Consider the following 14,451-nt stretch of genomic DNA (forward strand, 5'->3'; position numbering starts at 1 on the left):
TACACTTTACGAAAATGCTTCACAAATGTGTTTTCTTAGGGCAGTCAACCCAAACATTCATCTGGTTTATAGAATCATAAAACATCTGTAAAGGGAAACTATGAGAAATGAGAGTGAGACTCATTACACAGTTTACATTTCTAATTTTTTCCAATGGCAAAGATTATCAGAGATGTATTAGACATGTCTACCTATTTAACACAATTGCAGTTGGTTACTACAACTCAGTCTGATGTGCTAGTATAAATGTAGAGCAATACACATTTATTTAAATTTTCCATTTTAATTTTCCTTCAAGGGATACGTAAAAATACAGCATATTTAAAGTGACTTTAACCAGACAAAGTACTGTAGGTATTTGAAGCCTTGGATGAAAACCAACCAAAAAAAATCAACTGGATGGCATCTGTGGAAAATGGAAAGGACACTGTGCTCAGACATCTTTTAAACAATGTCTCATTTCCAATTACATTTTGTAGAGTGTACGCATCTCCACAGCAGAACATTTACCACAAGTACTTTGTTCGGGTCAGAGCGTCTCTGTGCATGTTCTGAGCCCAGAAGCGACTGTGACTGAATCCCAACGAGGGCGATGAGCTGCACTCAACACATTTCTTTTTCCCATTTTCAGTAAGTTGATTCAGTTGATGAATGAATGCAGGCTACAGTATCTGAGGCTGGAGAGACTGCTCAAACCTCCCTCACTTTTACTGGAATGAGCCAGGGAGCTGCTACAAGGGTGTAGATGGGGAGGTGTGGGGAAGGCAAGCGGAAGTGTGCAAGATTGGGATTTCACCTTCTTTCCCAATATACAATTATCAGTAGATATTCCGCTCCTACAATATACAGATTTTTCTCATTATCAAAGAAATATTGCATACATCACATTGAATGAAACAGGAATCTACATGTAGATACAGGTGTAAAAAACGAACACCTCATTAGAAAAGTAGCTCCTGTTCTAGAGCTACTGTGTTGAACTGAAAACTAGATACTATAGATACGGTCAATGCTAAATGCAATGACAGCCAGTCCTGCCAGCTGGGAAACATACTGTATGATAGCGAGACTATATTCTTAGTCCTTGGCCCCATTTTTAAATTTTTCAATGTTTCTGTTAACACTCACAGAGAAGGGGTTTAGATTACACACAGCATTAATCCATAGGCCATTACACGCTGGAGAACTGAGACAAAAACTCATTTCTAGTCAAAATTTAAATCTGTATTGGTCTCAGTCTGCCCACATGCAATTTATGGCACTTAAATATATCAACCTCAGAGGTGTTAAATTAGTCATATTCACCCTCCATGTTCTGGTTTGAGGCTGATTATCATTTTTGTATAGATACTCCAAAATAGATACTATAGATACTCTAAAAATATTGCCTCTACTCTGGGGTTGACAGAGGTGGGCAACAAGAAAGATCATGAATTATCAAGAAAGTGTTAAGAACAACAATAACGAAGGGCCTGCTGCATTCTTTTCCTACCAGAACACTCTTCTGAAGATTGCGAACGAGAAAACAAAAGACTCTTTATTAGCCGAGGCGCAGCTTCAGAGCTTGACACAGGTTCCACAGCCAGCTGCGGCCAGGACTCCCCAGGCTAACAAGCTAAGAGCAAAGTGGGCTGGGTTAACTGGGTTGAGCCTAACTGCCAGTCGAATGACTGTTTTCACTACAATTCCAAGACTTGGAGAAGAGGAAATGTCAGCTGAAAATGTGAGTCTTAGAACCTGTGATTGCATTTGAATCAGTTCTTTCATGTAAATATGGATTCCAAAAGTAGTTATCATATTATAGTATATCATAATATACTGTAAGTAAGGAATGTTAATTTATGTAGCGGAATTGCAAAGTCCAGAGATTACTAATTAACCCTGACTTTACAATACAAACATGTGACAGGAATTCAGGCAGGTAGAAATGAGTCTGATTTCTTCTGTTAGTTCTTCCAAATGCCTTGATCCATATCATTTCATTGTGCAAACAAACTCAGCCCTTCCATTTACTTTTCCAATCAGACAATCTCCCTATTTTCTCCCTATTATCGCTTGTGAGATCATTTCATAAATTGAGAAAAGGGGAAAGGCCTCGTCCCATTTTAATCTTGTCAGTTAAAATGATATTTAATACAGGCTGTTTGGAAATCTCTCCTATGCACACCCTGTCGATGGTCACAGCACACCACTGTGAAGGAGTCCTCACTTACCTTATGCGGGTATAATTAATAATAATTGCATGTGTTTGTTATTAAGAGAGAAGTGTAGGGAGGCCAAATTGTGCAAGACCAACATGGAATTAAGCCAGCCAGACAAAGAGATTCATACTTCTGCTCTTACAAACGTGTGATCTTTAATGACCACAAGCAGTCGGGAGCTCAGTTTAAACTCTCATCTGGAGGACGCTGTAGGCACCCCCTACAACACAGAACCCTCGGACTCCATGTTGGGGCATTGGGGTTTGAAATTCTTGTCCTCGGGGAAGAGTGACACCTACTGGTCCACTAATACCACTTACAAGGCACAGATTGGATCATTTGTCTCCTTTCCTTTAAAAAATGATGAAGATCTAATAGTTATACTGTGATCACAGCAGCATTGCACAGACCACAGTCCTATTTTTAGAAATAATATATTGAATTCCTGAAAACAAGAGGATTTGATTCACACCTGTAAGATCCCTTTAAATACATTTTCAATGAGTGTGCAGAAGCATGCTGCTCTGTGGAAGTGGAGGGGAGGCCTCCAGAACGATACAGAGGCCTTCAAAGCCGCCCTGTGCTCCTGGGGTGTAAAAGGAGGAGCTGTAACACATGGAGGACATTAACAGTAGCATGTGCCATCACGGTTAAGGTCAGAAAGCTCTTCAAAGACTACAGACAAATGGTCATGGACCTCCACAAGTTGGGGGCCTGGCTATAAAAGAATCCGCAAAAATTATTATTCTGTCATGCAATGTTTCACAGCTCTACCAGCCGTGGTGGAATTCTGGCCATCAGAGAGGACAGTCACAACCCTGGGCATGAGGGCATGAGGGTTCCCTCTTCACCCCACTGCCCTCAGGCAAGAGATACAAGAGCATACGGACACTTACCACTAGATTTTTCAATAGCTTCTACCTATAAGCAGCACGATTGGCGAACACATTTGGCCATGCCCCTCTGACCACGCCTACACCAGCTACCTCATTGTAATTTTATTTATTGCACATCTGTAGTCTTTTTTTACATGTCTGCATTGTTTACATTGGAACTGTTTACTTGTTGACTTGTACATTGTCTACTGTGTGTTTGTATATTGTCTTGATGCACTGTCTGCACTTTGTGTTTTACACTTTGTTTTTAACGATCGGGAGACTTCCTGTAAGTAAGAATTCCATTGTACCAGTACATGTACCGGTTACACATGGCAATAAAGTTCAAGTTTCCCATTTCTTTGCGGGTGGAATTTGGAAGGCACTGTAAGTCTGAGTAGCGATATTCATTCTCACATTCAAGTTGGTGATATGACCACAAAGAGCTCACCTTCAGGTCCTGCTCCAGGCTTCTGACCAGCTCCCCGTCCACCTGGCCGGTCTGGGCCACCTTCAGACTCCTCTGCTCCGCCTTGCGCAGCCGGTACTGCAGGATGCGGCAGTTCTTATTGGCTCGGTCCAGCTCCCGCCTCAGCTCCTGGAGCTGGTACACGTCCTCCTCCAGGTAGCTGTCCCTCATCTCCTCCATCTCCGCCCGCAGCTCGTCCACTTCGTCCTGAAAGGTCCACACGGGCTGTTCACCTCACGGAAGTGACCTCCCCCCTCCACGGGCCCGAGGCCTGACCCCAGCAGTCCCAGAATTCACACGACTGCAGCTCGATACGAATACCACAGCACTGCCCACTCCTAATCCCTAACCCACTCTTGTCATGCTCTTGAGGACAAATGAAAGAAAATCTCAAATCATACCATGGAAAATAAAAAGAGAACATCTAAGGGTAAGGGGAATAAAATACCCTGTGGATACCTTTATAGCATGATTTATCATTCTGTTTATTATTTTACATTTTATGTGGCTTATATCCACTGCAATTATTTCCCTTTGGTAGTCACAGTTCTCTTGGACCATTCCTCATTTTCTCTCCATGGAGGGCTTAGTCTGTCTTTATTCGATATGTTCTCAATTCTAGATCGTGACACTCGTGACATCATGGTGCAGCTTTACGCTAAATGTTTTCGCAAGTATTCCTGCTGACTGACTTAATTTCTTTTAAACCAACGTAAGATTAATTCGGCGAATCAAACACAAAGCAGTCAACCCTATGCGGCACACCTCATATAGTCAATTCAGTGAAAACACACTTTCTTTCTCAATGAGAAAAACCGTCACAGAACCTTCCTGCTGAAATAATTTCTCTATACTCTGACATTTATATATTATAATGAGCTGATTTGTCATTGAGGTTATTCTTGATAGGCTGTGGTATGGCACCCTACTGCGGATTAGCTGTTGAAATGTTAAGATCTCTTTCATTGACGTCACATGAGGTCCAGTAGGCTCTGACTTATTATACCCCAACTGCTAAGCTCTCATATTGAAAGCCCAGAGGCGTCAGCATCAATCAGTGTTAATTCCTGCGTGTCTCAGAAGACCTTCAAAAACACACAACAATTTAGACTCTGACTATGACCTGAAGCCGAAATGCTGCAAGGGATGTTTACTCATGAGGAGTCGGATACGTTTCTGAGCAATCAGGAAGAATTCCACATTATAACACTGGATATTTAAGTCTGCTGAATCGTGCTCAGAAATAAACTAATATTAATATGTCTGTGCTCCTGCTGTGCTTTTCTTCCACAAAATGTTCTTTTCTCCCAAACCGCCTAGTCAAAGGAAGAGGAAGGACGTGTGTGTCAACACAACCCTACACTGGGAACCGGTAGGTCTGAGGTGTTTGGATTTACTGCTGTTGCACCAGTTATGTAATGAAAAGCCACTCCTAACTTTGGACCATTGTGTTTGAGAAAAGAACAGCCTTAACAATAATTCCTTCCTGGATTTCTGAGACATTCTTTTTCTTTTAAAATCTTAAAGAAGCAACACATCTTGCTGTGGGTATGAGTTTTTTGGGGCCATCGCTATGTCAGTCATTAAAAAGCAGTAAATTAAGTTGCCAACTTTTAAATGTGTTGAACAGATGTGTTATACTGTATCTGTTACATTGAAACCATTTATTTTTTCTACTTTTTTTCTGATCCAAGTGCTGTATACTTACTCTCTATGAATGAGTAATAACCATGGTGTCTGATATAAAACCATACAGTATCTAAAAGCTACATGGAAGTCTCATAATTTTAGTCTGAAGGTGTTTTGCAAATTATACCCATTATATAGCATAAACTGCTAGTGATAGCAGTTTATACTCCCAATTTCACTGGTCACCAGCTAAGAACTGAAATAGAACAATTAATAAACAAGAAAACACAAATAATTCTGCTATGTTTTCAATGATGGAAGTCAGCAACAGGCTGTTTCCAATGAGGAATTACAAAAGATTGCTCGCTGTAGTTCTCTGTGTGTCAGGGCTTCCTACATAAAGGGAAATTAAGATTAATGGACAGTATGTAATGGAAACCAAATTCATGCTTTATAGCTCCTAAATGGCGGAGTGACTTTTAAAGTGACTTTAGACTTTTTACATTGTCCTACTCTTTTAACTCAATGTTTTATTAGGGGTATAGTATATCCTTCTTTATGCAGAAATATATTTTATGGTGATATACTAAAATTGTATCCAAAATTAAACGGTTAATCCTAATGGCTTTGTGTTTTGTAGCACAATAGTTAGCCTTTCAGATTTACGGATGTGCAGAGAAGAACTAACAACGTTAATGACAAGTAACACCTGAAATTGACACAATGAGAAGTGATTAATGCCCTGTGATGGACTGGCGCCCTGTCCAGGGTGTATCCTGCCTTGCACCCATTGTTTGCTGGGATAGACCTTGGCTCCCCTGTGACCCTGCATCGCATAAAATGGTTAGAAAATGGATGGGCAGAAAATGTGATGGATTACCTACTGCAGTCTCTACTTTATATTGGCAAAAATTCACGCATAGTTGTTGTGATCAAGTGGTTTGTAGATTATATCGTAGATTCTGAACAATGTGAATTCAAGATGAACTATGCTCATAATTCAGCCACAATGATAGTACTGTGAGTACACTGACGATGCTCGTAATGAGTACCGAGATGATGGCTGGTTCAAGCAAGGTGGCAGCTTCAGCCTGGACTACGTTCCCCAGAATGCTGTGGCGGAATTGTCCTGCTGTTCTCAGTCACCTGACCAGTTGCTGGAACAGGAGTGGTCAGGTGACGGTTTAGAACTTTCACAGGCTGGCGCTGCCAAAGCAGAGAGAGAACCAGGAGAGAAGAAAGAATCCTGTGATTCTTCACTAGGACTGGGCGGCTCTGTGATGCAAATTTGAGAAGAGCGCTCACAAGCAGTTATGCAGCTTGTCTGCCTGGTATGTTAGAGGGAGAGATGCAGAAAGAAGTGTAGTCAGTAGCTCAAAGACGAGCTAGGCTTTTGGTTTGTCTTTGTGGTGATATTGATTTAAACCCCTGCACTATACTCATGCACCAGTTTGTTAACTTACAGCTGCTTTTGTGTCTGCTTTCCTGGGACCCATCTATTAAAAGATTCCCGTGTTTTAACTGGTGATCGTGTCTAAGACTGTAACTCAGCAGTGTACACCATTATCTGCAACCGGTACCCCAGGGCTCGTCCTCAGTGTCTGAAACATAGCAGGTTAGGTCTCTTCGACTTGAAGGTACCTGAAGGTTCTGGAGGAGAGGTACAGGAAACCGGTCCAGTTAAATCTTAATGGAATCAATCTCAATCTTTCCCTACTTTAGGAACTGGTCAAGATTAATTCCAAGCTGAAAGGTAAAGAAAAGAAACTCAACCTGTTACTTTGCAGCCTATGCGTTCTGACACACTCTAGCTACCTACTCCAGAGTCTAAAACTTTTCCTAAGTGAAGATCCATTTATACCTTAAGAAACAAAAGGAAAGCTTCTTAGCCCTAGGGCCTGAAGGCCGGCGTTGGGGAAATATTCTGCTCTCAATGATGCGGAAGATCAAGTCAGTCTTTAAGAGACTAACCAGGGTACTCCTGGCAGTGGCTCTATGCCGACTCTGTGTAGATACCTTACTTGCCACGCTTTCTCCTGATTCTGTCCTGCCACCCATACCTCTTCACACCACATCACAATTTCACGTCTGTTCAGGCCACGTGTACCACAGCACATCAAAATAAATGGTTTTAAAGGACCAGAAGCAAATTTCAGCATGACTAATTATTGTGTTTAAGGTTTTACAGAAATATGGTTTTAAGTGACTTTTCAGTATTGCTCATTATGATATGACACAGCATTTTGTGAAGGAAAATATTGGACTGTCAGGCAGTCATCATGTGAGGTGAGTGTTCATATTGAATAAATATGAATGATTACTGACTCTTTCCAAATGGGGACAGCTTCTGTTTCAAAGGAGCAACACTTGTGCGAAACACTGACCACATCTAAACAATTTACTCTACAATTAGTTATTGCTTCATCAGTACATTAATTGAACAGTACTACTAAGGCATGATTATTGCATAAAAAATAAAACTGTCTCAGATTATCATTTATTATTATGTTTCATTTAATCAGTATAAGAAACCGATGTAAACAGTTTTTAAAATATTGCCAAAGGTGACACAATCTAGTGAGATTACTGTGTCTTTGCTGCAGAGAAAAAACATATGAGTTTGTTTTCCAAGATGAAGTGTCTTTTTCTCTTATGACTGGCAAGGAAGCTACTATGGATCTCAAAGACTTATCTGATGGCAAAGACACTTAGATTGGCTGAAAATGCAAACAGCTTGCCTTGGACAGGAGACTGAGTGTTCACTGCACTCAGAATCTACTGAACTCATTAACTGGGCTCTATTCTGCCTCCCCTCACAGACAGAGACGTCTGTGACCTTTTGAGCAATACAAATGGTAGGGACACAGCTGGCTAGTACGACACTACAGAACTGTTGCCATTGTCCTCTATACTACATCTGGAAGTAGCTGACTGTTACCGTGTCTTTGGGGACCTGGCCATTGTGTTGCCAACTGCTACTGTGTATAACCAGTGAAACCAATTATATCACTTGTCCACATAAGAAGGGATGAAGATTAATGTGTTTCTCAAAAGCAAATACGCTTGTCTGAAAACTGAAAACCTGTATTTTTGCTTGGAGCATTCTAATATCATTTCCTAGCCAGCAGAAGAATAAAGCAATTAAAAACCTGGGGTACTGATCACGTGCTCCACAATCCAGCAAACATTTGTATAGATCATGCTTGTTATAGTGCACACAACACTAATTCACAAAGCACATTGTGTGTGAATTGTCTTGTATATATCTGGCCAAAAGCTAGTTTATTTGCAGTTTATCATCTTGATAAAATTATAATTAATTGTATAAAAGTATTAGAGATTCAAGGCATTAAAAACAAGTACGTGCTTCTTAGAAGACCTTATCTCTCCTTCCAGTGGCACAAATACAGTATGTCAAATGACCGAGAGTTTCTTCAGCTATGAAATATGAGCTTAAAAGACATAATGCAAGTATCAGTGATGCTTTTGTAAGTTTACTGTAAGCACTGCTGCCGGGGAAACAGTCACTGACTATGGTGACAGATGGTGGCATTTAACCATGAAATAACACATTTTCACAAGTACAAACTGTCTGGCCTTTCACGTCATCTGGGGCTTAAGTTACAGAACATAAAATGCGAAACTGTAATTGATAATGCGATTATAAAATTAAAAAAAAAACTTTACCCACGACTTGCTATATCCATTTTGTAGTGCACACGTGACTGACAATAACATACGACATACGCGCTACACAGCTTCATGTCGGAGCTGGTTCATTTGTATTTGGTCATGTGGAAGGGAAGCTAGCCTGCAGCATTTTTAACTAAATACAGAGTAGCCTTCTGGTACAATAAACGGTTTATACAGGTCAGATTCTGGTTAAAAATGTAAGCGTTTGAAAAAGTCATTTGAGAGCTATATATCTCTATAATTCCGGCTAAATGTAGCTACTAAAATATATATATACAATACACCATAGCTTGATTCGCCACCTCAACGTCTCCGAGCGACGTTTCTTTTCGTCTCTACAGAGGAGCCAGCATTTCAGCACGCTTTTGGTGTCATCTGTGATGTCCGCATGAAATATCTTACAAGATGCTTGTGAGACGCTATACGCCCATAGCTGTTCACTAGCTGCATAAAAAAAACGTGTTTTCTTGCAGTGCCGGGGGATACATAAAATGCGATCGCGGTGTGGTGGCAAAAATATCCATTTTAAATCTCTGGAGTCACTCACTAATGTAAAAGGCTACAAGGTTGGATTATCGCCTCGGTTCTATACATATGATCGAAATAGTATTAACATCTGTGTACTGTATGTAGTCGCTTTCCAGACCAATTACGGAAAGCAGCGAAGCGCATGCTAGTCTATTTAGAGTTTCGAGGTGTTACGAGTATTTAAAGGTCCGTAAATACTGTAAGTGAACAAAACGAACTGGGATACTGTGATGTCAACAATAATGACAAACTAGTAACAATCAGTGCTCAAGTAATTAGGGAATTCAGTTATTACAGGCTGCCATTGGGGGGGAAAGGCAACACGAAGAGTAAAGTGAATTGAACTGAGTTTGGTGTAGGCTTCACTGCGCTCTTGAGACGGAAAAAGAAAGCAACAATTCTGTGTTATGCGCCAAAAGGGTTAAAACCAATAGAAAAGCAGATGTCCCTAAGCAGAGCCTAGTAATTTCACTCTCGCTGCAGCGCAACGCATTGCATAGCCTTGGCTTTTTCTGAACACCAACCACACATACAGTACACAGTGTGCTAATATACTGTAATAACAGTGCTGTAGTGCTCGCAGAGGAAAACGCAAAACAGCATCTTCTTAGTCACCCCTAGTTACAATAATGCGTAACTATCCAGGCTGACAAAAAAAAGGAAACAAAAAAGAACATGTAAAGAACTTGATTGCTGCCCAGTTTTAACGCGTAAAGACGATAAGGCCTATATTATTATACGCGCTTACACGGACCACAGAACTTATTCATGTACAGGTTTACACTATGTCTCGTGTTTGGCACATGCGTCAGTTGTGGTACCGCTATTTATTTATTTTTTTTTGGCGAACGGTTAGTGTCGACGAATGCCTTCCTCAGTGAGCAGGTGTGTTAAAAACAGTGACACACAAACGCGGTGCTGAAGGGATCATTCCAACGCATTCGCATTTACCTTGAGATAGTCATTTTCGGAACGCAGGTCCTCGACCTCCCTCAGCAGGTCCTCTTCTATCAACCCCTTGCTGCCCCGCAGCATGAATTCTGTGGGGGTGTTCGGGTGGCCCGGTCTAAAGTCCAGTTTGCCGGGGCTCCTTCCCGGCGGTTCCGTGTCGCCGCACTGTCCTGGAGCAGGTAGCGGGTAGGACACCCTCTCTTTAGCGGGTATCTGGGACACCGAGGCCGGGGGCTCCCCGAGCTGGGGGAGGCTGTGAGCCCTCCCGTAGGTCGTGGCGGCGGCCGCCCCGACAGGCTGGTGATCGCCAGACCCTTGGTCGCGGTCGCTGGACCCGGAGCCGGAGCCGGAGCCGGACTCCGCATCGCTGCTGCCCGCCTGGGTGAGCCTCTGCTCATCCGACAGGGGCTCCGAGGGGCAGTCGGACAGGTCCGAGCTGCTGTCCGTATGGCTGCTCCTGCCCAGCCCGGCTCCTCCTGGGGCGCCGACCGAAGAGCTCTGGCCAGGTGAACCCCGGGGAGCCTCCGCCACGGCGCATCTTTTCTCTTTTTTCCCTTTACCGGAGCTGTGGCCGGCGAGTTTCGGCTCTGTCGTCCCGTGTTGGATGGTCTTAGCTGCCTTTTTGGGTACCACGGTCTTGGCGGCACTCTTTGCCGGAGCCGATTTGTCTTTGGCGCCGGAGATGCTGCGCCTGGACAGGCGGTTTTGAGATGCCAGGAGCCCTGTTGATTGCTGCTGCTGCTGCTGCTGCTGCTTGCTCGAGAGGTTGGGAGATTTGGGAGGGATGGCCGGGGGTTTGGCAGACGACCGGGAGTGTATATCCTTCAGGAATGGTCTCGCAGGGGAAGGTGCTCTGTTCAGTCTTTTCTTTTCCACTAACTGGTGGTTTTGCGGCTTGCTCTCGTTATTGGTGCCATTTAAACTCTCCATCATCCGCAGACGCGTGTAAGGAATGGTGATGAAAGAAACGACCCGTCCTCTGCCCACACAAATAACCCTTGCAGATCACTTCGGCAATACCGTCCTGTTTTTCCGATTTCATCACTTCGGATTGGTGCGCACCTTGTCAGGCGTTCACATCCCCGCGATGGATTATCTCTGTCGAGTACAAGTACCCCCTTTCTTCATCCTCCCTTTACTCTCCTTGAACCAGTTTAAAGAAAATGCAGCAAGGATAAAAAAACAACAACCCTGAATTTCCAGTCGAAATGACGCGAGTCACCCCCACCTGCCGGGCCACGGGTTTGGCTTCTGTCCGGGTTTAATTCATGTGCAGCCGTGGTGCAAGACAGCGATCCCCCCGAACCCCCATTCTGTTACCTCGTCCCCCCCACCCCTCGGACAGTTTCCTCAGCCGTCCACCCCTCTCCGCTCCGGTCTGACATGCAAGATCTGCAAGCGCTGCTGCGGTCCGTCTCTGACGCTTGTGCCTTTCCGGCGAGCGCATGCGCCTGCTTTTTTCACCAACAATTCTCACCCCCCCTCTCTCTTATTTTTAAGTCCGAGGAGATTTGTCTTACGGGCTATGAATGGGAAGTCCATAGAGCTGTCTGCGTCCTTACTCACGACCGCTCTCTGGCAGCTGTGTCTGCGGGTGGCATTAAAGCGCTAATGCACTAAAAGCCTTAGCCCGTAAGCTTCAGAACGGAGTCTGAGGCTTTGTCCACTTTGTTTCCGCATGGATTGAGAATTTCTTATTCAGGAACTGGGGGGAAAAAAGGCATTAACCTAGACTTACAGGAATAATAAAGGCACCGCCCAATCTAGCCTTAACACCCACTGTTGTTAACTTTGCAATATCAATATAAAATCTAAACTGTTGCGTGGATTTGTTTTTTTAAGTCACGCAGGACACCTCAGATTTGACACCTTATATGTGTAGGCATTCGTGTATAAAAAAGCACTACATCCCTGGAACACAAGCACGGTATAAAGCCATTAACAGATGGTATCCCTCGAAGATGTGTGGAGGTCACAAGGAACTTGTTTATTGGGCTCCATCTCACATTATATTTACAAACAGAAAATAAGGATACATACAAAAGAAGCTTTAAATATTCCTTACACTATACATTAGTATTGAAAAATAATTATGACTTACGGGGATGGATGGTGTTTGTCATACATATTTCTCTTATTAAAAAAAAATAATTTTTCCATTAGACCCTACATTTGCGGTCCTTTTAAGCAGCAGAATGACCAGACCGTAGCCCGCCAGATCTTGTCATCTCTCAGGAGCTAAGCATGGATGAGTCCAGTCAGTACTGGGCAAAGAGGACTTATAAGGAAAACCAGGCTGCTGAAGTAAGAGGTGTTGGGGGTAACTCTTCCCTTTGGACCACAGCTTTCAAAACAAATTCCCCAGTATTGTGATTAGGTACAGTGTACAGTAGTGGGTACCATCACTCAGACCAGGCATCAGACAAGGTCCCGTGACATTTCATTAGAGTTGGGGTGTGGTGCCCAGCGTCCTGGTTAAATTCCTCTGGGCTTGAACAGCCTGACCTACCTGGAACTTCTCCTTGATTCTCCCATTTCTAGTCGGGCTGCTGGCACATGGCTGCACCACACATAAAGAGCTTTGGCATCCTTAGGGCACAAACAGCTGTCTAAAAGAGATTGTTTTCAGTCAGTGCGTTTACGAACATTTTGCAGCTGCCTACATATCTGACCATTTCATGTTACTGACAGCTACACAAGTGTGAGCAGCTGTATGATTTTCACAATCACGTTTTCCCCATTAGGCACTGATGTCCTACAAGCGTACTGCTCCTACAGCTTCACACTTGCTACTCTGTCTTCAGTTAAGTGTGTTGTTAAATTCTATACTGTAGAGTGTCTACTAAATTGTGTAAGCAGTACTTTAAGGGTTGTTGTATACATACTGATGGAAAAAAGAAACGCAACACCTCCTCCTCCACACTATGGCACTCCCGTCTGGGTGGAGCAGGCTGAAGAGGGACTCATCTGTGAAGAGGACCTGATGCCACTGCTGATGAGTCCATCGAGGCCTCTGTCTGGCCCAAGGGGTGTGACGTCTAGGAGGTGTGAGCAGAGGGCCTCTGACAGGTCGCCTTGCTCTAAGGCCAACAGCACGGAGCCTCACTGTCCGGTCACTGATGCGGGCATTGTGTCTGCTGGCAGGTTCAGCCGCAGTACAGGTGGCAGATCTGAAACGATCTCTCAGATGGACCAGTCTGATGTGTCGGTCCTGCTCTGGTGTGGTCACTCGAGGGCAACCGGATCTTAGACGGTCATCTGTCCTGCCGGTCTGCTGAAGCCTTCTCTGCAGTTGGGACACAGTGGAGCAGCTCACTCCATAGTGTCTGGCAACGCTGGCAAATGACAGGCCTGCCTGCAGCATGCCAATGGCCCTCTCCCTTGTTTCTGGTGCCATCTGAGGCATTATGGACTGCACAGAAAACTGACTAAGTGTGGCCTTCTTCTCGCAGTGACCTAAGCTTTGAATTGAGGCCTTTTTAAAGGTGACCTGATCAGGCATTGCTCCACCTGGATCTCGTTGGGTAAAAGTGCACCTAATGAGCTTTCCTGTGATTGGCAGGTTGCAATGCCCCACTGCACCAGCTGTACTGCTTAAAACAAATTTATCACTTTTTGTGAAAGTACATTAACTATAACTATAGTATTCAAGAAAATCTTGCGTTTCTTTTTGGCATCAGTATGTTTACCCTGTAAAATGTATTACTGAGGCTTGCATGTGAACTAACACCATACATACAAATAAAGACTGATTACCACACAATACATGCTGCTAGCTGCAGCAAAGTCTGATGCTGAATACACTGAGCTAAGGCATGTTATCTTCATGCCAGGACTTTCAGTCAGCAAAGGGAAGGTGCAAGGAATCAAACGAATGTATGATCCCCTCCGTAAATATTAAAATGAGATAGTAAATGAACCATTTGGTTCATTAACACAGCAAAACTGTGTAAAACGGAACTGATGCAACAAAAACTAGTAACAGGAAGGAGTCAATTTATTGAATTTCTGACCAGATCAATTGAAAACATTGACCACTGTGAAATGCACAGCTGGCAGCACTCATTCTCAAGATAGTGCCCTGCCTGTCTAATATCGCAGGTGT

General features: G+C 43.5%; 1 protein-coding gene across 3 annotated transcripts in view; it reads right to left on the bottom strand.

The window, feature by feature from the left end:
* The window catches only part of mtcl1 (microtubule crosslinking factor 1), a 72,799-nt gene extending 60,997 nt beyond the window's left edge, over nucleotides 1-11,802 (bottom strand). For 2 of the 3 annotated variants that reach the window (XM_088642085.1, XM_088642084.1), the window contains exons 1-2: nucleotides 10,347-11,801; nucleotides 3,528-3,752 (exon numbers count right to left, since the gene is read on the bottom strand). In XM_088642085.1, the coding sequence (XP_088498211.1) occupies nucleotides 3,528-3,752; nucleotides 10,347-11,279 (1,158 nt within the window). In that variant the 5' untranslated portion in view covers nucleotides 11,280-11,801. Of the gene's footprint in view, nucleotides 1-3,527; nucleotides 3,753-10,346 lie in introns of all 3 variants that reach the window. The other variant, XM_088642086.1, reaches the window with a different exon arrangement.
* Nucleotides 11,803-14,451: the final 2,649 nt, after the last annotated feature.

This window comes from Lepisosteus platostomus, chromosome 8 (assembly GCF_059453375.1).
Source record: "Lepisosteus platostomus isolate fLepPlt1 chromosome 8, fLepPlt1.hap1, whole genome shotgun sequence".
NCBI lineage: Eukaryota > Metazoa > Chordata > Actinopteri > Semionotiformes > Lepisosteidae > Lepisosteus > Lepisosteus platostomus.